At 45.2% G+C, this 22,774-nt stretch overlaps 1 protein-coding gene across 3 annotated transcripts in view; it reads right to left on the bottom strand.

Moving 5' to 3' along the window:
* The window catches only part of AK9 (adenylate kinase 9), a 1,784,103-nt gene that overhangs the window by 1,383,360 nt on the left and 377,969 nt on the right, over positions 1–22,774 (bottom strand). For all 3 annotated transcript variants that reach the window (XM_069606660.1, XM_069606662.1, XM_069606661.1), the window contains exons 9-10: positions 16,846–16,968; positions 2,765–2,839 (exon numbers count right to left, since the gene is read on the bottom strand). In XM_069606660.1, the coding sequence (XP_069462761.1) occupies positions 2,765–2,839; positions 16,846–16,968 (198 nt within the window). The remainder of the gene's footprint in view (positions 1–2,764; positions 2,840–16,845; positions 16,969–22,774) is intronic.

Below are 22,774 nucleotides of genomic sequence, written 5' to 3'. Positions count from 1 at the left end.
TAAGGACATATTTTTAGTAACGCCGGCGGTAAAAAGCAAGGTGCACCAAAACACTGAACTGGGTCAAATCATAAGGAGCCGATTCTCCATATTGCAGCTTTCAGGTGACCTGGTAAGTCTATTTCGAGTCTCTACACCAAACCACCAATAAGATACCACCAATGGAATACCACTAATGTAGAGAAATTGTGCCCTAGTGTGCACCAGGTCCGCTTTCGGCTTGCCGCTCATGATTCCAATATGAGAATAACACAGGTAGTCCTGGGTCTTTGGGGCTTGCAAATTCCCCAACAGACACCCACCCCTTTCCCTGGATTTCAGCACCTTCACACATGAGACGGTTGCCTGAAATCGGCGAAACATCAATGGGGTCATAGAAGGACCGGTCTTGACACGAGTTACAAGCGAGGTACCTATAGGACCTCGAAAACAATGTTCCAAGGCCCTAAGATGCACAGTTTCTGAGATATTTGCACTGCAACTAACAGCACCACGCCAGGGTGAGGTGACAGGTGGGCCGAGTACAAAAGGACCCAGTGTGCGCCAGCACACCAACTCTTGACCCCCCCTCCAACCCCCCCCCCCCAGGTCTGCTCTGGGCTATGCCAGCCAGCCACAAATGCCCATTCTCAGTGCAGTTTACTTCAGAGTGCAAAGCACATCAGGCGATAAGCGAATCGGAACAGTGACCTACAGGATCATTGATTTTCAACAATTAACGATAGTTTTGTCATGTCAGTCTACAGAACCCATTCGGAGAATGTGTACTTTTTGCAGGTAAATCATAAAAGGGATTGCAAGAATGGAAAGACTGCAAAGGAATCCTTGGCTACCCATTCCAAGTGCAGGAATGTTGGAAACATGTAATACATATCTACAGTGTAATTAAGTCATAGATTAGATAGGGAATAGTAGTAGGTTATTTGAGAATAGAAACATTAAAGGAAATATCTTCTGAGAGTCAAGGGTTCCTTCACAGTTGAAAACATAACGGCTCCAGGCATTTTGAGGAGGCTTTTGAGGTATAGTGAGATATTCTATAAAAAGCAGTATAGAAAAAAAGACTGGTGACATTATGTAGAAAGAAGTTAATTCTCTTGTGTTTTCTACAGATCTCTTTATGAAAGTGCAGTGTCTGAAGTGTCATGAGAGCATAGATGTATAGTCAAATAGCTGCTTTCTGGACACTCTTAGGGGTTTGAGGGGGTTAGAGGTCTGTTGACCCAGCATCAGCTCCTGAGGAACCAATACGATTCAGATCCTGACACACCATGCCCCTCGAACACAGTAAGCCCCTCACTAAGAATGATCCGGCAACATCGAAAATTAACCTCAAGACTGCTCGACAACAATGGGTTTACCAAGAAGGGAACGGCTGAAGTTGGGAGCTTAAATCTATGTCCAGTCAACCAATTTCCACAAGACTTGGGACCACAAGCGGAAACTCCTGTGACAGTGGGAAGCAGACATAAAAAAATGCTTCTAGACTGTGGAACATAGCTAACAATTATTTTTAGACTTTGTACAGTACTTAACTTAACTACTTGCTTCCAAGCGAAGACACAGCTGCCACAAGAAATTGCTGGGGTGAGAAGCAACAAAGGCAAAGCTTTAAAGAGTCCTAATAGCCCACATAACTGCAGAGGTTTCTGGCATTTCATTACCATAAATTTGTTCCAGATGTCGACAAAATCAGTAAGCTACTAACTGATCTTACCCAAGTTTATCCTTCTACTCATAATGGGATACAATCTGTATTATACAATAAGCACCCTTTTTTGCAGAGATGGGGAGCGATATAGGGAATGATGGACCGCAAAATTCGCAAACTGCACTCCAAAGTTAAAACAAACCTTCACGGATGACCCCATTTTAGTGTATGTCAATTCACATGTACCATATGTGTAAGACTGGAGGGGTGTTTTGCTGTGTTATTTCAAGTAACTGATTCTGAATTGCAAATGGTTGCTTTTGACAGTAGAGGGTTAGTACCTACTAAGAAGCATTACCCTGTTCACAAACTAATGATTTTTTATGTTCCCAAAATCTATGGGCATACAGATTGGGCAGAAGTGGCTCATAAGGCAGGTGGATGGTTTACTTTCGGGAAGTATCAGCGGATTTAGGGTCCAATCAGAGAAGGGCTGTGAAGGAATCAGGAGTGAGTGTTCCATTGAGTTGACTTTGGGGTGGGCCTATTTTCTTACTATTTACTTCTTACATAGATGGGGCTGAACCTTTCCAAGATGGAGGATATGAACCGAGGCGCTTATTGTCCAGCTTTTCTCCAGATGAGCAGCGTGGGGAGTAGAATTTTAAATAGCGGAGTGTAAAATTGTAGAGCAAATGTCAGCATACACACGTGTATGCTGTTTTTTGCCCTGCAAGTTTACACTCCGCCATACAAATGACAAACATTTGGCAGCGATGTATGTCCACACCCAACGGCTCCCGCAGTCAAATTACGTTAGTATTGAATATGACCTCCAAAGTGCATGGACCGTGGGTCAAATTTGGGACACATCACGTTCTCCCAAATGTATTAGCAAGAAAGTTTCAATAATTGGAACCTTCTCAGTTTTTGATATTTTTAAGTATTGAACATTTCTGCTTCAAATCCAAAATATTTTACTGGCCTGTGTGCATGTAACTGCCAAAAGTGTTAACATGTTCCATTATTCTCATTTTTAAATATAATGGGCATAAAACCAAGCTTCTTTTTGAACTTCTGTGACAAAAGTATTTTTTTTAGGTTTTCACTTACTACAAACAGCTCCTCCAGCTTCTTATTCCCATCCAATTCAAACAGATACAGAGGGTCATGATCCGCCATTACGTCCTGAAAAAGAATATAGTGTAAGGTGAATTTAACCTGGTGAATTGTGGCACTTATGATCTATATTATTCTTGATTTAGTTTGTCAGTAGTGCTGCTGATTGAGACCAAAAAACTATGATATTCACCTTCAGCTTAGTTGGATAATTGTACTCTTAATAGCATAGCTTAGTTATATATCTCGAGTCATGGGTCTAGAGGGTCATAATATACCTCATAGTGTCCGGGTTCCATTAACACAATTTAGACTAAAAACATAAAAAGATATTTTGACTATTATAAAACCCAAGAGACAGGGGACATTGTCATAGTGTATATAGGGGGTCTATGACATTTTAATGAAAGCCATCTCACTGCAAGCCCATCTCAAGTCAGCCCTTCCAGTGCAAGCCCAGCTCAAGACAGCCATTTCACTGCAAGCCCAGCTCAAGGCAGCCATTTCACTGTAAGCCCAGCTCAAAGCAGCCATTTCACTGCAAGCCAAGCTCAAAGCAGCCATTTCACTGTAAGCCCAGCTCAAAGCAGCCATTTCACTGCAAGCCAAGCTCAAAGCAGCCATTTCACTGCACGCCCAGCTCAAGGCAGCCATTTCACTGCAAGCCCAGCTCAAGGCAGCCATTTCAGTACAAGCAATCTCAATTCACTTTATTTAGGGGGAGGGGTTTCATCTCAAACGGGCTCACTGAATGTTTACACCCAGATGCATCCATATGGAATAACCCAGCATTGAAATTCCAGGGTAAGTCCCTCTTTTGGATAGAATGGTTTGTGGCTTGTATAAAATACTTTAAAGATTTGTTTGAAGGTGGCAATTGGATACCGTATGCTCGACTTGCACAGTTAAATGACATGGCGGACTGCTCGTTTGGAAATATCGAAAACTGAAGATTATAATTTCAGCTTGTGTTGAGGTACCACAATTGAATATTCAAAGTGCCGCTTGGACAGCTGTGGCGTTATGCTCGAGTGCTGCACACCCTGCTTCTCCCATGTATGGAATCATAAAGGCTAATAGAAAAGGAGATCCACGGCTGCCAACCATTTGGGTTGAGGAATTAGGAGAAGATGTTGGCGGAAGTGCTGTGAAAATACTCGTCTGGTGAGTTTGGATTGGGGCCTCAGAGCTTCTCAAACAAAATTACTGTTTAGGGCCTATTGGACTCCGCAGAGGTTGTTCAGGAGGCAACTTTTGGACACTGACCTCTGTTGGAAGTGCCACCGCTCAAGAGGTTCCCTCAGTCATTTGATTTGGTCTTGTCCCAAAGAATGCAGTTCTGGGAAAAGGTTTGTGAACGATTGAGTCTAGTCTTAAACATTGCAATTCCCATGAATGCTTCTTTATTCATTCTAGGCGATATTTCTTTGCTGGATGAAATTGAAAATCTGGTTGCTGCAAGCATGCATGGTTGCTAAAAAAATAATATTGAGGTCCTGGAAGTCAAGTCTTTCTTTTATTATTGATGAATGGGTGGAGGAGCTTCTTACTGTCTCAACGTATGAAAAAGCCATTTACCGATCCACAAGAAGGGTGATTAGAAAGAGCCTGACAATTATCGCATGCTAGCGATGTTAGACAGTCCCGCCAAGATATTTGCCAAAGTATTGTTGTATGAATTAAATGAATGGATAGATAATAACAATATCTTGCCACACAATCCATCTGGCTTTAGAACCAAATCATCTACTATTCACAACATTGTTAATCTAGTAACTGCAGTTGAATATTCTTGGACTGTCCGTAAACTACCAATATATGCTCTATTCATCGATCTAAGTGCAGCATTCGACACTATTGTAAGAAGTAAATTGTGGATCAAGTTAAAAAAATGGGGGATTCCTGAAGGCCTCCTATATATGATCCAGCTCTTATACCACAGTACGTATTAGACTAGACAGAGAAGGTAAATTGTCTGACCCGATACCCACATGTCGAGATGTTAAACAGGGGTGCACCTTAGCAGCAACACTGTTTAACCTCTACCTTGCGGATATTCCTGAGTGTTTTGAAGAAATAGGAAGTGATGATGTTAAGATTTCATCTTTACATTTAGGTTGGCTTGGTTATGCTGACGATCTAGTGTTATTAGACTATACACCTCTAGGATTGCTAAATAAATTGAATGCATTAGAGGAATATCTAAAAGAAAATGGTCTAGTTATAAACATTGGAAAAACGAAGGTATTGGCATTTCTAGGCAATTGTAAAACCAGACGTTCTAATACCTATAAGTGGTATGTGAACAACATTCAACTTTAACCTGTGGAATATTACAAATATTTGGGAGTGATCATAGATCATAAGTTGCAATGGAACCACCATTGGTCAGAAACAAAACTGAAATGCAAAAAGAAAAAATCGCTGGAGCGTTGTCTCAATTTATTGGTAAACAAAGTGGATTATCCATACAAACAATTGTTTTATTATACTCTGCTAAACGGTATCTTGTCTTTTATATGGAGCAGAAGTGTGGGGAAAGAATTTTAAATTCGAACTTAAGAAGTTTGAAGGAAGTTTGTTAAAACAACTTTTTAAGACTGCCAAGTAATGTATCTAGTGAGCTCATTGTTTTAGAATGTAATTTTAGATTTGCTAGTGACATTTTAGAATACAAAAAAGCAATGCTATTTATGAAGTAATGTGTATTAGAAAAGAATACATTCATAGTATCCATGATGAATGTGTTTAATACGATTGGAAATTTCAGGAAATGTTTGACGATCAATCATCTATGTATGCTATATAAGAAGTGGGCCAAAGGGAACGAATTAAGTTGCTTGAATATGTCGCAAGAATACGTAAAAAGGCAGCTAAAAATGGCAATATACAATCAAGCGAAAGAGCGTGATATGATACATGTGGCAATTCTAGCAACAGGAGGGCTGTTTCTTGAAAATTGGTCTATAGAAAAAAAAGTTCCTAAGTATCAAAAAGCTTTTCCACATCCTTGGATAGTACAAAGGTATTTACTATTTAAATTTAATAAAATGGATACGATGGAAGTATTGGGTGCCAAGTTAGGAATGGCAAGATCGTTGAGATTGTGTCGCCTACGTGGTAATGACATGATTGAAACTACTAAACACTTGATATGTAACTGTGAAAGCCTTAATGCACTAAGACTTAATTACGTAAAGCGATATGATAATTCTAAGTCCACTGAACATTTTGAGAACTTTTGGTTACAGCTCCTGGATGGGAATGATATTAATTTAATGTATCATATGATGACATTTTTTGAAATGATTTTATCTGTATTGAAAGAATTGTCAGCTGGTATTTTATGTTAAATATGTGATATATAATCGGTTTTAGTTGGATTTGAAGTTCTGTAATTTTTCCTCTCTTTTTAACAAAGTGTAATTTAAAGTGCTAAAATGTACTGTTTGTCTTATGTGTAATATGCAAAGCAAGTGACGGCTACATACATATTTTTTAAAAAAAGCCATTTACAAGTATAAGGATGAAATTTAGAAATGTTGGGACATTTGGAGCTGTTTTCTTGATGTCTATGGATGAACTTGAACTTTCATTCGGGATTGATGTATCCCTGGCTTTGTATATTACTGTTATGTGTCATTACTTATGGTTTTATACTATGTTTTTGTGATATTCTTGTGTCTGTTGCATGGATTGTTGCTTTTGTAATTTGCAGTCTTTGGCTCTGTTGTTCTCTTTCTTTTTCCTTTCTTCCTTTTCTTCTTCTTTTCCCCCTTTATGCACCTCTATTCTTTTCTTATATACAATGTTTAGTGGTAATTTATGATGAACTGATTCGTATGTTTTGACTTTGGTTGACAAGGAGTATGATTTAAAGATTAATGCCATATTTTGTTGTTATTTGCTGTTGTGAAATAAAAACTTGATCAGAAAAAAAAAACATAGTCCACAAATGCCTTCCAAATCATATTCCACAAAGGCCAACAAGTGTTTCCAGTTAAACCCTCTTCTTCGGGGCAATTAAGTTGATATGTGTGGTTAGTACATAAAATGTACTATATGTAAATACTTCCATAGGTGCTGTGGCATCCACAAAATCAATTTTACTTCTTGTGTGTTACGGTAACTCACATCAGATATAAGCTGAAACATATGATGACTTTCTTATTGTTGATTCAGATTGTTTTTTGTTCTTAAAGTTAAACATTTGATAAATTAAGTTCTACAAGTTTAAAAGTTATTTCTCCTTTATGGATGAAAGTTGGTTTCAATATAGCATTGCTGGATAGTGTCGCATACAAACACTATGTGCACGGAGTATCATGTACTGTCATTCGAAACAATTCCGGTAAGGAAAGTTGCAGGGTGTCAATTAAATATTGTGACAAACAGTCCCCGCCTTGCGAAGATGGGAAGGGAACCCCTCTCAGCTGGGAGTGGCCGGTCTCCCTCCCAGGCAGCAATCCAGAGCTAGGCAGAGGATGACGGTCACACTTCAGTGGGTCAGAAATCTGCCCCCAACGCCCTAGTGCCAGCTTAAACTTCTGCTTGGTCACACCTCAGAAACAAACTGCTCGCCAGACTGGAGCCAGCATGCACAAAATGAATAAAGATGAAAAGCAACAGGAGGAAAACAACCCACATACGCCCCATGCTATTGACGAGACATCAATTAAGGTCCGGACAAGACCCACAGAACAAACAACCCTCTAGTGTCCTTTACTACCTGGACAGTTTTGCACCAGCAGACAACACACGCACAGAGTAACTACACAACCAGGAAGGACTTGTGGGACACAAACCCCCATACAAAGCTCACTTATCATAGAGGAGGCCAGGACCATGGCCCCCTGATATGAACTAGGACATTCATCTTTGGGGGCTGCCATCAAAACTCATCTGCGGACCTGTGCAAAGAAAGTGGGTGGGGCTTTACCTGCTTTTTGTAACTTGTTCTATTTCTAACACCTAACTGGCAGGAAAGACAGGGCCTGATTGGTATGCAAGGGTAGTGATCCAATGCAGGGAAGGAAGGGGTGGGGGAAGAGCATAAAAAGGACAAAAAGAAGCAGGAAGTTGTGGGTTGTTTGGGTGAGGTCAAAAAGACAAGATGGCAAACTAGCAGGAGGAAGGAAGAAGCGGAATGTGAAGGTGACTTCTTGAAAAGGTGAGGTATTGGTTAGTGGGTGCAAATGGTACTGTGTTCCGAGTGTGCATGATAGTATGGCAGGTGTGTTAGTAGAAGGAGGGAATATGAAGTGTTTGGGACTGAGTGAAAGGATATTGTCTGAGTAAGTGGAGTTGTAGTAGTAGTGCAGAGGAGAGAGTTGTCATGCAGAGGAAGGAGTAGCAGAGTGGAGGAGGGAGTAGTATTACGAAGGAGGAAGTCGTAGTGAAGAGGAAAAAAGTAGTAGTGAAGCAGCGAAAGTAGTAGTGAAGTAGAGAAGTAGAGAAAGGTTTAGTGAAGGGGAGAATGTAGTAGTGAAGAGGAGGGAGTAGTAGTGAAGAGGAGGGAGTAGTAGTGAAGAGAAGGGAGTAGTAGAGTAGAGAAGGGAGTAGTAGTGAAGAGAAGGGAGCAGGAGTGAAGAGGAGGGAATAGTAGTGAAGAGGAAAGAGTTATAATAAGGGAGTAATTATAACAAAGGTGGAGGCGAGGTCTTGAAGAAATGAGACATCGGAGCGACAGAAGAGAAGGGGGAAAGAGTAGAGGTGAAAGCGAGCATGGCAGAGGAAAGACTGGATCAAGATGGGTGTCTGCAAGGGACAATCGCATACCCCTTTAGCACACTAACCACTTAATAGAGTAGGTGCAGTTTTACAAAGTCTCCGAGGGAGTTGGCTACAAATGAGATCCTGACTTTAGGTTCTCGTATCCAGTGCAAGATAGATCTTAGACAGTAGGGGTCAATATACACCATCTATTACACTGGTGTCAAGGATGCCTGGGTAAGGTGCTTTCCAAAAAGAGAGCGGTACAGCCATAGGGTCCATTACACAATCAATTAAAAAAGCCTGACCCTTCGCAAAAGGCTTAAAGTAATTTGTGTGCCATTGTCACAATATACATATAGTCACTTAATACCTACCATCAGCACATATCAACTCAATTGCCAAGATGAAAAGATTTTAACACAAACATGTGTTGGTATTTGTGGAAAATGAATTTGAAGGCATTTGTGTAGTGTGTATTAGAAGAGCCGAACAATCTTTTTATGCTTTTAGTTCAAATGTGATAATTAAACAAGATTAAACTTTGAAGAAGGTATTTTTCAGATTTGGCTTAAATGGATCAGTAAAATACGAGGTTCACTGTCATTCTATGGTATTGAAAACCATTGAGTACCATAGAAAATATTTCAAAGACATCCTGAAAACAGCACAATTTTCTGTAGGAGACAGAACAAAGATCACTGCACACGTGCATTCACATTTCACAGGTTTAAACCGGAAGAGGACGCACGTGTTAGAAGCTGAAATAGCAGTACATGAGCCATGTAGTAAGTCTACTCATGCACGTTCAGTAGCTGGCATAGGGCTCCTAAAAATTTTTTTTAAAAATCAAGCAACTATTTGGTCAGCGGGCGACCAGGTACAGATGCTACCCCCACCCTGCATGAATGGCAACACAGGAACTGAACTTACATTTACGGAAGAAGATTAAATAAATAAAGCAGACGTGCAAATGCAGGTGTGTATTGGACTAAATGGCCGCCACAGCGGAGTTCGTAGAGGTCTACACAGAACCCATTGCACATGTGCCACATTTTATATAGCCATTCCTATAATAGTTTCCTTTTGCCTCTTTCCAACCAAATTGGGGAAACAACAGCACATTGCACAATATATTCCTCATCAATAAATGAAGAGCACAAATGCTTCGTAATTGTGCCCTTTTTGGGCAGCATAAATGTTTCGTAATCGTTTTCTTTTTGGGCAGTATCTGGATTGGTCAAAGAGGGGAAAATAGTCGAATAATTCAAGACTTAGTTTGTTCCATACAGTATAAAATAATTGTGTGGATCAAAGCTCACCCCTCCTACTCTCACGACCATCAGAGCTCAATAAACACCTTTTCCTAGCCCCTTGTTCCAACTCTTCCACCTCACCTCAAGTGCATGCTTCACAGTTCCCAACAAGCAATGATACATCCCCCTGAGATATCCAACCTCATTTTGCAAAACAACTTTGACATCCTCTTTTTGACTGAATCGTGGATCCTACTTTGTCTCCAATTATTTATCCATTTATTGGACATTTGTATGGCTCCTATACACAAGTGTTTCCAGGCGCCACAAGAAAAGATGGGGGGTTAGGGGTGTGGGGGGGTGCAAGGCAATACACAATCAAAAACATTAATTATATTGGCCATGTGACAATCCTACCGTGCAAGTGCTTGAGAAGGTGTTAAGTGCAGGGGTGAAGGGGTAGAGGGAGAAGTGCAGGAGTGGGGTGCCCCCAGGGAAGGGGGCATGGAAGTGCTGGTGGGGGGTCAAGAAGGCAAGTGGCAGGGAAAGGGAGGATGAGTGTGGTCGGCAGGATGCAACCAAGTTGGGCTAGTCTGGGAAAGGGAGCCTGGGGGCAAGTGCTGGCAAAGGATGCAGGGGGGAATGGTGGGGGTTGGTCTGGCCCTTGTATGACTCTGAAGGGACCAGTCCCCAGCCGTAGTGGCAGAGGGAGAGGACCTCAAAGCAGACCACAGCAGGACAAGTTAAAAGAGTGCTTTGGGGGCCACACTAGTTGCATATATGTGCTTTTCAAATGCCACTTAGGATACACCATAGCATAACTAATAAAATAGGTGGCAGCTTGCGATTATTGTAAAATAAACCTTGTCCCCATTTCATCAATGATTAAAAATCCTTTTCTTCTTTTGATTCATGCTCTTGCTCTGCCATTCCCCAAAGAAAGTACACAGGGTTACACCTCAACTACATCCTTTTTACAATCACAATTTCAACTTTGTCACAAATATACTTTACAGCCATTCCACAAAGGCGATCTTTGCATCCACTGATTGGCATGAATTCAGACTATACAAGCACATTACTCAACCTCTGCACCACCTCTCCTGAAATATTCTATTTCTTATCTAGCCAGTGCACGGAAAATGAAAACGCTGCAATCGAATGCATAACTTTTTGCAAATAATGCTGAAAAGTGTCACACGAACGATTAAACTGGTAGGTTCCATATGCGCCCAAAAAGGCTGCAGAAGATGCAATGATGCTTTTCAGCCCTTTGCCCTCCCAAAATCTCTCTCTCCCATGCCACCAACCCCCTTAAACCAGCTGTACCTACTGTATTTTACTGTTGTATGCACTTCTGCAGGAAATGACAAGGATTTCCTGAATACTAAATTAGAAAATGGACGCCTTGGATCAGAAGAACGTACATGTGGCGCTGCCCCTTTAAGGAAGTGCGCACGCAACGGAGTGACGTTTCACTCCGTCACGTGAGATATAAATAAACGGGGCATTCCCGGCCGCCTCAGAGCGACCGGGGAGCCCGAACCAACAACACTGTGTCCGTGTGTGTCTTTGAAGAGGTGGGGGGCTCACAGGCCACATGGAGAGTGGCAACAGTGGCGACGAGTCAGGATTGTAACCTGGGCACGGCGGTGACTTTCGGCGGTGATTTCTTTGTTGTGCTTACATGAATCTCACAGTTCGAAGCATACCACGGAGAGGGATACAAATCACGCGGTCGGCGGCCATTTTAGATTCCGGGCCTAGGAAGGTCGCGGCATCTTTGTGAAGAGACAGTGAGCCATTCAGGCCCAATTTTTGGAACTTATTGTGGCAGACAGCCATATCTTGCACATGATGTGCTTTTGATGTGAATTTTGAAAATGTTCACTCATTTTCGTTGAGTGTTGGGTGTGGAGCCAGGGGAGGCCTGCTGTTTTGTGTGTTCCCTGGCCCCACACTGCTCAATTATTTGGGGCCTTTGGCCTGAACTGTGTCTGCAGCATCTGCTCCCCATTGGTTTGGGGCATTGTGCCTGTTGGGGCTTATATATCCATGGATGCCCTTTTGAAGAGTTGGTGACTGTGAAACATCTTTGGCCTGTCAGTGTCCAGTGGAAGGGGAACTAAAGGAGGTCCACCCTGCAAGGTGAGGTGGTGCAAGTTGCGGCCCCATTCAATCCACCTGGGGTGCCTGTGCGCTCGTCACCATGAATGACGACCAAGCAGCGGCCCAGCAGTGGCAGTCCAACAGCCACCACAAGCACTGCCACCAAGACCACTACTGAGACCACCGGGGGCCCTGCAGCCAATGCCTGAATTTGATATTTCAGGTGCACCTTCCAGTCTGGGGCCCAGGTGGAAAATGTGGATGGACAGGTTAGAAATGTACTTCAGGGCCACCATGGAAACCAACGACGACAGCAAGGTGGCAACTCTTTTGTACTGCGCTGGGCCTGCAGTGCATGAGGTGTTTCTGTCCCTCCAACCTCAGGATGGCTCGTATGCTGCGGCGAAGGATGCCCTCCACAACTACTTTCTTCCCATGGCAAATGCAGACTATGAACGTTTCCTCATGGGCGCTGCCCACCAGAAAGACAATGAGACGCTGGCCACATTCTATGGGAGGCTGCGCAGGCTTGCAGTCCCCTGTGCCTGGGATAATCCCGACACAATGATCAGGAACCAGCTGATTCAAGGGTGTGTCTCTGGAAAGCTGCGCCGACAGATCTTGAGAGAACCTGGCATCACCCTCCCTCACATCTTAGAACTGGGAAGGTGTCATGAAGTGTCTGAGCTACGGGCATCCCGCAAGGAGGCTGGGGTACGTCCCAACAAGGTGGAGGACATTTGTGTTGTGGGCAGAGGCAGAGGATTCAGGCGCCCGGTCAGCGTGACAGAGGGTCGGCACCGGTCAACTTGTGGATGAAGCGCAAGTTTGACCTCCCACATCCTGCGGACTGCCCAGCTATCAGAAAGTCGTGTGGCTGCTGCGGTGCTGCTGACCACTATGCCCGCATGTGCAAGGCCGCAAGTCTGATGGTTATTCCAAGAGGTCCTGTCCGTGCTGGCTTCTTCCGCCAGCAGCGCTCATCGAATGTGGCCCAGGTAGACCAAGGGGACGACAGCAATGTCCCAGAAGGTGAGGAAGAGGAAGAAGAAAATGTGTTCTTTGTGTCGAGCGTGGGTGTCTTGTGCTCAAAGTCCAGGCGGCAACCCCGATGCCACGTGCTAGTCAATGAAGACTCTGTTCCGATGCTTGTGGATACTGGCGCCTCTGTCAATGTAATGGCCAGAGAACATTATGATGCTATGGAATCACCGCCATGCCTCTCCACACCCAAGGCTCGCATCTTTACCTTCGGGGGGAGCACAACCAATCCCGCTTGATGGTGCGATCATCGCAGATGTGAACCATGAAGGGGCAAAGATTCGTGCAAGGTTTTATGTCACTCCCGTGAGCAGCAACACTCTACTGAGCTGCGCAGCGGCAGAGGCCCTGGGCATCGTGACTTTTGCGTACTCAGTGTACGTAGAGGATATTCCGATGCTATGGGACAAATGCTCATCTCTGTTCGAAGGCACTGGGCGGAGGACGGGGGACCCTGTCCGGCTACACATTGATGATTCCATTCAGCATGTGGCATTGAAACATCGGCGGGTGCCATTCCACCTAAGAGAGCTGGTGGATCAGGAGTTAGACAATCTGTTAGGACATAATTGAGAAGGTGGAGGGCCTCACTCCCTGGGCCTCCTTGATCGTGATTGCACAAACGCCAAAGCAGCCTGACTCGGTCCGGATATGTGTGGACATGTGCCTACCCAACAAGGCGATCAAGCGGGAAAGACACCTGACGCCCACCATCAATGACATTATCACCGAGCTACAGGGTGCGCAGTTTTTCTCTAAACTCGACCTGCGAGCTGGATACCATCAGGTTGTGCTCATTCCAGATTCCAGATACATCACCACCTTTACCACCCATTGGGGGCTATACAGGTACAAGAGACCCCGTTTTGGGTGTCTTCGGCTGCCAAGGTCTTCCAGAATATCATCAGAAAGGCCCTCGCAGACCTGGAAGGGGTGCTCAACATCAGTGACGATATTCTGGTGTTTGCCAAGTCCGAGGCGGAGCATCTATCCAAGCTAGCAAAGACATTTGAGCACCTCCGATCCCTGGGTCTCACCCTGCATCGTGACAAGTGCAAATTTCTCAAGGCAGTCATTGAGGTTTTCGGCTTTGCCTTCAAGGAGGATGGAGTGTCGCCCGATCCACGGAAAGTGAGGGACATCCAGGAAGCCCGACCGCCTGAAAACGTGGCTGAAGTAAGAAGCTTCCTGAGCATGGTCACATACTGTGGCCGGTTCATCAGGAACCTTGCCTCGCGGTCGGAGCCGCTGGGCACACTCACAAGAAAAGAAGTCACCTGGCAATGGGGGCCGTTGGAACAAGCAGCCTTTGATGACATCAAGGGTGCTCTTACCACCGAGGACACCATGGCCTTCTTTGATCCGGCACTACAGACAGAGATTGTGGTCGATGCAAGCCCCTATGGTCTCAGGTTGGTGCTTACCCAGGTGGATGCCAATCTGGAAGTCCGGCCGATAGCGTATGCCAGCAAGGCGCTGTCGGACACTGAACAGCAGTACTCCCAGATCAAGCGAGAGGCGCTGGCGGTCTTGTGGGGCTGTAGGCACTTCAGACTGTACTTGCTGGGGAGGCCGATGATGGTGGTCATGGACCACAAGCCTCTGCTCCCCATCCTAGCAGGGTCTTCCTCTAAACCACCTGTGAGGATAGAATGCTGGATGCTGGCGCTCCTGGAGTACGGCGCATCACTGGTTTATCGACCAGGCAGAAACAATGCCATGGACTACCTCTTCAGGCACCCAAGGGGGGACAACCAGCAGTCCAGGTGTGCGGAGAAAGCGTACAACATATCCGGCTGGTGGTTGAAGCAGCAACGCCCAACTCGGTGCCGGTCAAGGAACTGGAGCGGGCCTCAGTGGCTGATGAGTGCTTCGGCATTCTGAAAACGGCCATGGAGCAGGACGCATGGAGAACTGTGATGAAGTCACTGGCCAATAGAAAGCAAGACGCCGAAGCAACCCTGGAGCAGCTTTGGAGGGTGCGCGAGGAGCTGCCATTCTCGGAGACTGGCCTGCTTCTTCGAGGGGACCGCATAGTGGTGCCACAAGCTAAGGTGCAGCAAATCATCGAGCTGGCACACCAGGGGCACCAGGATGCGCCAAGGACAAAGGTCTGCCTCCGACAAAGTTTGGTTCCCGGAGATGGAAAGGAGAGTGGAGGAGTTTGTGGCTTCATGTGTGTGGTGCCAGGCGGTGTCACCTGCGCTAAGGGAGCCGACCATTGAAACCATGCCCAGAGGGACAAGACTATGGGAGGTAGTGCATGCAGACTTTGGATCTACGACCAGGGGCACACACTTCCTGGTGGTGGTTGACGAGTGGTCCCAATACCCGGAGGTGGAATTTGTAGAGTCTGTTGCATTTGAAAAGGTGGTGGTGGTGCTGGAGAAGATCTTTGCCACCCACAAACTACCCAAAATGTTGTGCTCGGACAACGGAGCACCCTTTCAGGGTGAGAGTTTTGCGGACCTGATAAAAGGATATGGAATACAGCACAGGAAAGTCACCCCGCTGTGGCCCAGAGCTAATGGAGAGGCGGAGCGCATGATGGGAACGCTGAACAAGGTGTTCTGCATTGCTCAGGGCAAAGGCGAATGTCTACAGAGGGCGCGGTATATATTTCTCCGGACCACCCCCCACACGTCCACGGGGGCGACGCCTGCGGAGGCCATGTTTCAGCGCTGTCCGAGGGACGTTCTGCCACAGGTGGGAGAGCGTGTGCCCGCGGTCATTGATAATGAGCAGGTGGAAGAGGAGAGAAGAACACAGATAGATCTGGAGAATGCCCAAAGGGGTCTAAGGCCCCTGGAGACTTGTCCCGGGGGATGAGGTACTGGTGTGGAACCAACACCCTCAAGGAAAGCTCTCCCTCACGTACGGGCCGGCGCCGCTGGATGTGGTGGCAGTAAAGGGGTCGATGGTCACGGCATCAGATGGAATGGCCTCTGTCACCCGAAATGCTAGCTTCTTTAAAAAACTGTGCGAGTCTAGGGCAGAGACAATGGCAGACATGGAGGAGGTGCCTGATGAAGGTGGTGGCCCCTCTTTTCTACCAGGGTCTCCGACCCGCGAAGAGCATGGCAATGGAACACCGACCCGAGAGACTGGCAGGAGGTACCCCCTGAGGACAGGGCAAGAGAAACCTGCCCGTCTTACGGATTATGACATGGACTAGATAAACTGTTATGTCCCGGATACCACGGGGGCCGACGCTCACCTGGGAACGAGGGTGGATGTCAGTAAAGGGGTCTCCGGGGACATGTTGGTATAGTGTGCGCTGTGATGTGTGGTAGCTAGTGCTTCCTTTTCATATGTTTTGTTGTTATGGAAAAGGAGGAGTGTGGCGCTGCCCCTTTAAGGGTGCGCGCACGCGACAGAGTGACGTTTCACTCTGTTGTGTGCGATATAAATCAACGGGGCGTTCCCGGCCGCCTCAGAGCGACCGGGGAGCTCGAACCAACAACACTGTGTCCGTGTGTGACTGAAGAGGTGGGGGGCTCACGGGCCACATGGAGAGTGGCAACAGTACAGAAAATGGGAGATGATCACACCTTTTCGCAGACAGTTGATCAAAATCATACTTGTTTCAATCCAATGATCCAATGAGAGTAAACAATGCGAGAGGTGATCAGAAGAACTTCTGTAAGAGTCAGTGCTGAGGATCAGAAGACGAGGAAAGAAAAATCAATTGCGTCGAGCATGGGCATGCAAAAACAATTGGCAGCGCATGAGCACAAGGCAAAAGGACTGGTAAGTATTGACGTTTTATTGATAAAACACTATAAATGTGGCAGCGCTATTCACACGCTATCTGCAGAACAGCAAACAATGCAAGGGTGCAGGAATTGCTTTCAGCTCAAAAGGGTGAGTCCATATAAGGCATGAGAGATTGGGAACAAAGATTTTAAAAGAGAATCTAAAATGAAGGGTCCTGTTCAATATTCAGGAATCTCTTACCTCTAAAGGGCACAGCATGATGTCTTTGTAGAATTCAATTCTTGCATCTACATTTTCAGGAAAATCCTCAGGTCGTATTACTAAATTGTCCAAAATCTCTTTCGTGAGAGTTGTATCCTCTACCTGAAAGGAAAGGAAAGCAAAACAAATTAAAGTAGCTGGAAATAATACAGTTATATGCATTCCAGGTAATAATATAATAACTATGTATTATATCAAGAAAAAAAACGGTGGGGCAACTCAAAGCAAAACTACATGTAGTGCACAGATATTAGTCAAAAGAAAAGAGAAACTTAGCACATAAAGTGACTTGCCAGAGGCTCGCACGATACAGGTACTCCATGTAGGGCCAGAAAATGAGGACTGATTCCCTCATGTGCAACAGTGGGTCCTGATGTACTGAAAACGGTTTCCCCCATGCGTCCGTGGTTCACAGGGTACTCCAAGTGGGAGTTATAAGGGAGGAGGGATTCTCGGGCTTGGCTTTCCATGAAACTGCTGAGAGTACATTTTGGATACATGTTTGCTTAGCAAAAAAGTGGACCTTTGGGGGGGGAGGGGGGCGAATAGAACGGCAATGAACTGGAAGGGCGTGTCAACTTTTGGGATTTGACCAACAGGGAAGGGGCAACACTGAAACATAAGGGGGCCCTTGCTGGACTGTGGGCAAGGTAGGGCATGTAGCTTGTCACTGAAAGGGCTAGGTGATTACAGTGTGGTGGATGCAGCATAGGCAACCTGAGAGGGAGCAGTCCTCCTTTCATATTAGGAGCAGGCAAGAGCAGTACAGCAGCGTTCATGTAGGTATTTACATCTGTTTTTCCAAAGTAAATTGATCCATATTTATTGATTGCATCATCCAATAAAAAGTACAATTTTATATTGGAAAATGGGTGCTGTAATGGTGCAGAAGCAGGCGACTGAAATAGGAAGGGCACGTTTGTTGCATGAACGTTTATTGAAAGAATGTAAAGTGGAAAAACCTACCACTCCCTAAAACTAAGAAGGCGTTCCCTGCCTCAAACAAAACTAAGGAAACTGTTAGAATGTACAAGAAATAAAACGTCTTTTGTCTTGTGTCAAATCCCATTTCCAAGCCTTACTCTTATAACTAAAATGCTAATGTTCTTGGTACAGGAGAACGGCTCCCTCCCCTGGAGGCCAACTCACAGTTCCTGCGCTTTGAGGGATTCTTTCCTGAAGTTTTGGTTTGGTTCCCTTCCCCCCACGATATAACTTTTTTCAAGAGTGCAAAACAAGGTTCTCAAATGGTGCAAAGAAAAGTTCCACTGTGAATAAAACACAGTTCCAAACAAGCGCAAAGCAAAGTTCAAGCTCCTGTCATCCACCACAGTTCAAGATGATTTCTCTTTTTTCTTGATGTTAGACAGGATTCACACACACAGGGGGCGGAACAACCCCCTTCCCCTGTCTTCTTAAGTGTTCCACAATGTTAAGAGGATGTCCCTCCTTTCATGGTCTTTCACAAGCTTTCCAATGCAACAACCAGGGGGGTGCTTTTCTCCCCTGGTCTTCTCAAATTTCACAATATTAAGAGACACTCTAATTTCTTGGCTTCTCTTCTAGTGTTCTGGCAAAACCCTGGTTCACTGTCCGGCCAGGTCTTGCTCTTTCTCAGGCTTCACAATGACAAGAGGACTTTCCCACTCTTGGCTTTTCTTACGTTATTGCAAAACCCTGGATCACTCTCCTGCCAGGTCTTGCTCTTCATGCCACAACTTCAAGTAAACATGTATGCATCCGAGATCCTGATTTCCCCTCTCTGGGAATCCGGCAGCCCTGGTGTACCAACCTTCCAGGTACCGCCATGAGGTAGATGCCTCTGGGTACAACAAGGTTTGTCATGTGGGTCTCAGACCCTTATTTATCTTCCCTGGGGATGTAGCAGACCTGGTACACTAACCTCCCAAGCAATGGCACAAGGCTGTTCTCTCTGGATGCACCTCGGTTTCACAGGTGAGTCCCAGGCCCTTACTTTCTTATCTCTCTGCCACTCGGGATCCCAAACAGCCGTTCCGGTCTTCCAACCCTCCTCTGGGTGCTCACCTGTCTCTCCTGGCAGACCTTGAGGCTCTTCCCACGTTCTCTGCATCTCTGAAAGTTTACCTGGTCTGCACTGGCTCCGCAGCAGTTCCCGGTCTTTCTGGTAGGCAAACTGGTCTGCAGCCCCTTCTCGTACAACATAGCTTCCCTGTTCCTTGCTCGTCCTTCGTTCCAGTAGTAGCATAAGTGTTCTTAAATGGGTCAGTGAGATTCTCCCTCTTCTCAGTACTGGACAAGGTGGTTCCAACTAGTTGATCTCTACTCTTCCTCATCTCAGTACTTCTACCATTTATCTCCTTTCGGTCGGTTGAGTTCTTCACAGTCTCAGTACTGTTAATACTATGGGTGTGAGACATGTACAGGGGGAGATGAGGTAAAGGAGGGTTAGATGAAGGGAACTGGGTGTTATATCACATTCTCCTCTGATAGTTGTCCCTAGTACGAGAAGGGGGATCCCTCCCCATAAGATCCTCCCACTGAGTACAACCCCCAAGGGGACAACCCGGTAGCGGCCTCAACTACCTGTCCTCATGGGAAAACTCTCGCCCATAGGGAAGAAGGGATGACATCAGAGGATTTGTCACAGTGTCTTTCGTCAAACTGAAAAATGTGCACCAAACTGAGAATGCAGTGTGAAGAGATTGCTAACCCACAAGTCAATGAACTGAAAAATCAGTAAAAGTAAACCTGTACCACATCACAAAAGTCTTACTTTGTCTAAAAGAGTCTTTGTCTCCAAAATGCATTACCATTGATGAAGGAACTGGCCAGTAATATCAACTATCAAAGTATATTTGGAAATATCACTGGCAATTGGTCTGCCAATATTCAACTTACTGCTCATAATGCTGTTAAGATGGACAGTGAAGGGCTGTGCGGCAGTCAGCCAAATGAGCTAACCAGTCAGACCTCTGCAAAAACCCTTTAAGTTCTGAGAAGATTCTGTGATGGAGGCAGCCACTGTTCTGAATCAGTGCTATGTCAGTATGCAGTCCAAGGCGCGAAAACCAAAGTAGCATCCCACAAGCTACAGGAGGGAACTAGACAGTGCTCGAGACCTAAAAATAAAAGTGGGGGGGCCTCATTTACATGCCAGATGGGGAGTGACGTCACTAGAAATGAGCATTTCAGAGAAGAACAAGTTACTTACCAACTGTAATGTTCTTTCGATTGGATGTTCCTCCCACGTATTCCTCATCTTAGATATATCCTTACCTTCAGCTTTGCTGCTTCGGAAAAATGTTTTCTTCTCTCCACCAGAGGGCGCTCCTCTCGAGGCTGCGGCGTTGATGTCCCTCGGCGGCCTCCGTCGAGGGTCGACGTCATCCGTTGTATAAATGCCTTGAGCGCGCCTGTTGGCTTCAGTTCTGTTTTTTCGTGCATCAGAGCCCATGGAATATAGTTAAAGGCGTGCCTCTTTTGACCCAGCCTTGAAAGAAATTAGAGTGTAAAAACACAAACTGTACAGTGGGGTAGGATGGGAGGGTCAATGAGGAATACGTGGGAGGAACATTCAATCGAAAGAACGTTACAGTTGGTAAGTAACTTGTTCTTCGAATGGATTGTGTCCTCCCACGTATTCCTCATCTTAGATAGTCTCCAAAAGCAGTTTCTTTATTGGAGGTGGGAGTACAGGCATTATTTTAATCATGTACTGAATGTACAGATTTGGCAAATAAACTTTCTTGAGAGGCAGTTGAGTCCATGGCATAATGTTTAATGAAAGTATGCATGGATGACCACGTTGCTGCTGCACAAATATCTTGTACAGGAACAACCCTTTTAAGTGCTGTTGAAGTCGCCTATGCCTCTAGTCGAATGAGCTCTTATTCCCTCAGAGGATCTTTTCCAGCTAGCCTATAACATTTAGTTATAGCTAAGATTATCCACCTTGATAATGTTTGTTTGGTTACCACTAGTCCTAATTTACGGCCGGTGTATGCCACAAACAGTTGGTCACACTGACGTATCTTTGACAATCTTGAAATATAAAAGCTAAGAGCTCTTTTAGGATCTAACCTATGTAGTCTTTCCTCTTCCTTGCACGTGTGAGGAGGAGGGTAGAAAGCAGGTAGTATTATTTTCTGTGAGAGGTGAAAGTCAGACGATATTTGGTAAAAAAGAAGGTTTGCTCTAAGGACAACTTTATCTTTATAAACGGTGGTGTGAGGAGGACCACTAGAAAGTGTCTGCAACTCACTTACCCTGCGGGTTGATGTCAATGCAATTAGAAGTATTGTTTTCAGAGTAAGACGCCTTAATGTGAAGGAATGTAAAGGCTCAAATGGTGCACATGTCAGAAACTTTAGTACCAAGTTTAAATCCCACACATGAACTTTGAAAGGTATTGGTGGAAATACATTGTTTAAACCTTTTAAAAATTGTATTATTAAACGGTATCTTAAAATAAGATTCTTCTTCTGACGAGCGCTGGAAGATAGATAGCACTGCTAAGTATCCTTTTATCATACTAACCTGGAGCCCCAGATTAGCCAAATGTAACAGAAAAGATAATACTGTTGGAATATTACATTGAAAAGGGTCCACATTCTTAATAACATATTTTATTATATTTTTTGCAAGAAACAACAGGAAATCAACAAGAAATCAACGAGAAATCAACAAAACTACAAGACTACAAGACTACAAGACTTTGCATACGGCTGGCAGGGTAGCCTGGACGAATACACTGGAGGACATAGGCAAGCATAGCAACACATGTGAAATAAAGTATATGAGCAGTTGAGGTGGCAATCAATTCCTGGCTAGTCATATTACGTGAAAACGTGAAAATGCCCCAAAGCATGGTGTTAGCAGGCATGGAATTGAAAAGGGTCCACATTCTTATCCCTGCACCAGTTACTGAACTTGTTCCAACGACACTGGTACAGAGATTTGGTTGCTGGTCTTCTGGCCGAAAGCAAAATCTCCATAACATCATCCGGGAGGTCCCAATCCTTGTATCTCAACCTCTCGGAAGCCATGCGTGAAGGTTGAGTATGTTGACCTCTGGATGGAGAAAGTGACCTCCCTCTTGCGAGAGAAGATCCTCTCTTTTTGGAAGACGTATTGGAGGGCAGATGGACATGTCGAGAAGGCCCGGGTACCACGTTCTCCTGGCCCAATCCGGGGCAATTAGGATCATGGTTTTCTTGAACTTTCTCAACCTCCTGATTACTTAAGGGATCACAGGGACTGGAGGAAACGCATACAGAAGAGGAAATTCCCATTCCACCACAAATGCGTCTCCTAGAGTTCCTCTCGGGGGAAATTCCCTTGAGCAGTACAGTTCGCACTTCCGGTTGGTACCAGTCGCGAATAGATCCACTTGAGGGGTTCCCGAAAGGGCAAAGATCTCCAGAAGGACTTCCTGAGCTATTTCCCACTCGTGGGAGACTGTGCTCTGCCTGCTCAGAGCGTCTGCCGCTGTGTTTTGCTCTCCTGCTATGTGAATGGCAGACAGAGAGATCCCTTCTTGGAGTGCCCAGAACCAGAGCTGCATTGCCTCTCTGCACAGTGGAAGTGATCCTACGCCTCCTCTTTTGTTGAGGTAGTACATGGCCACTGTGTTGTCCGTCATTATCAGGACATTCTTTCCCCGTACAGATGGCAGAAAGGCTTTCAGCGCTGGTCTGATTGCCCTCAGGTCCAAAAGGTTGATGTGTAGTTTGGACTCTGATAGAGACCAACGACTGCCGATTGTCAGATTGTTGGTATGGGCTCCCCATCCCGTCAGGGAGACATCCGTTACTACTGTTATCTCCGGCCATGGTTGCCAAAAAGATTCTCCTCTGAGGATGTGTTGTCTGCACGCCCACAATTGTAGATCCTGTGCTACTTTGGCTGGAACTTGCAAAAAGATCTG

The sequence above is a fragment of the Ambystoma mexicanum genome, chromosome 4p, assembly GCF_040938575.1.
Source record: "Ambystoma mexicanum isolate Mex_15411 chromosome 4p, UKY_AmexF1_1, whole genome shotgun sequence".
In the NCBI taxonomy this organism is placed as follows: Eukaryota; Metazoa; Chordata; class Amphibia; order Caudata; family Ambystomatidae; genus Ambystoma; species Ambystoma mexicanum.
This window is presented reverse-complemented; position numbering and strand designations above follow the sequence as displayed.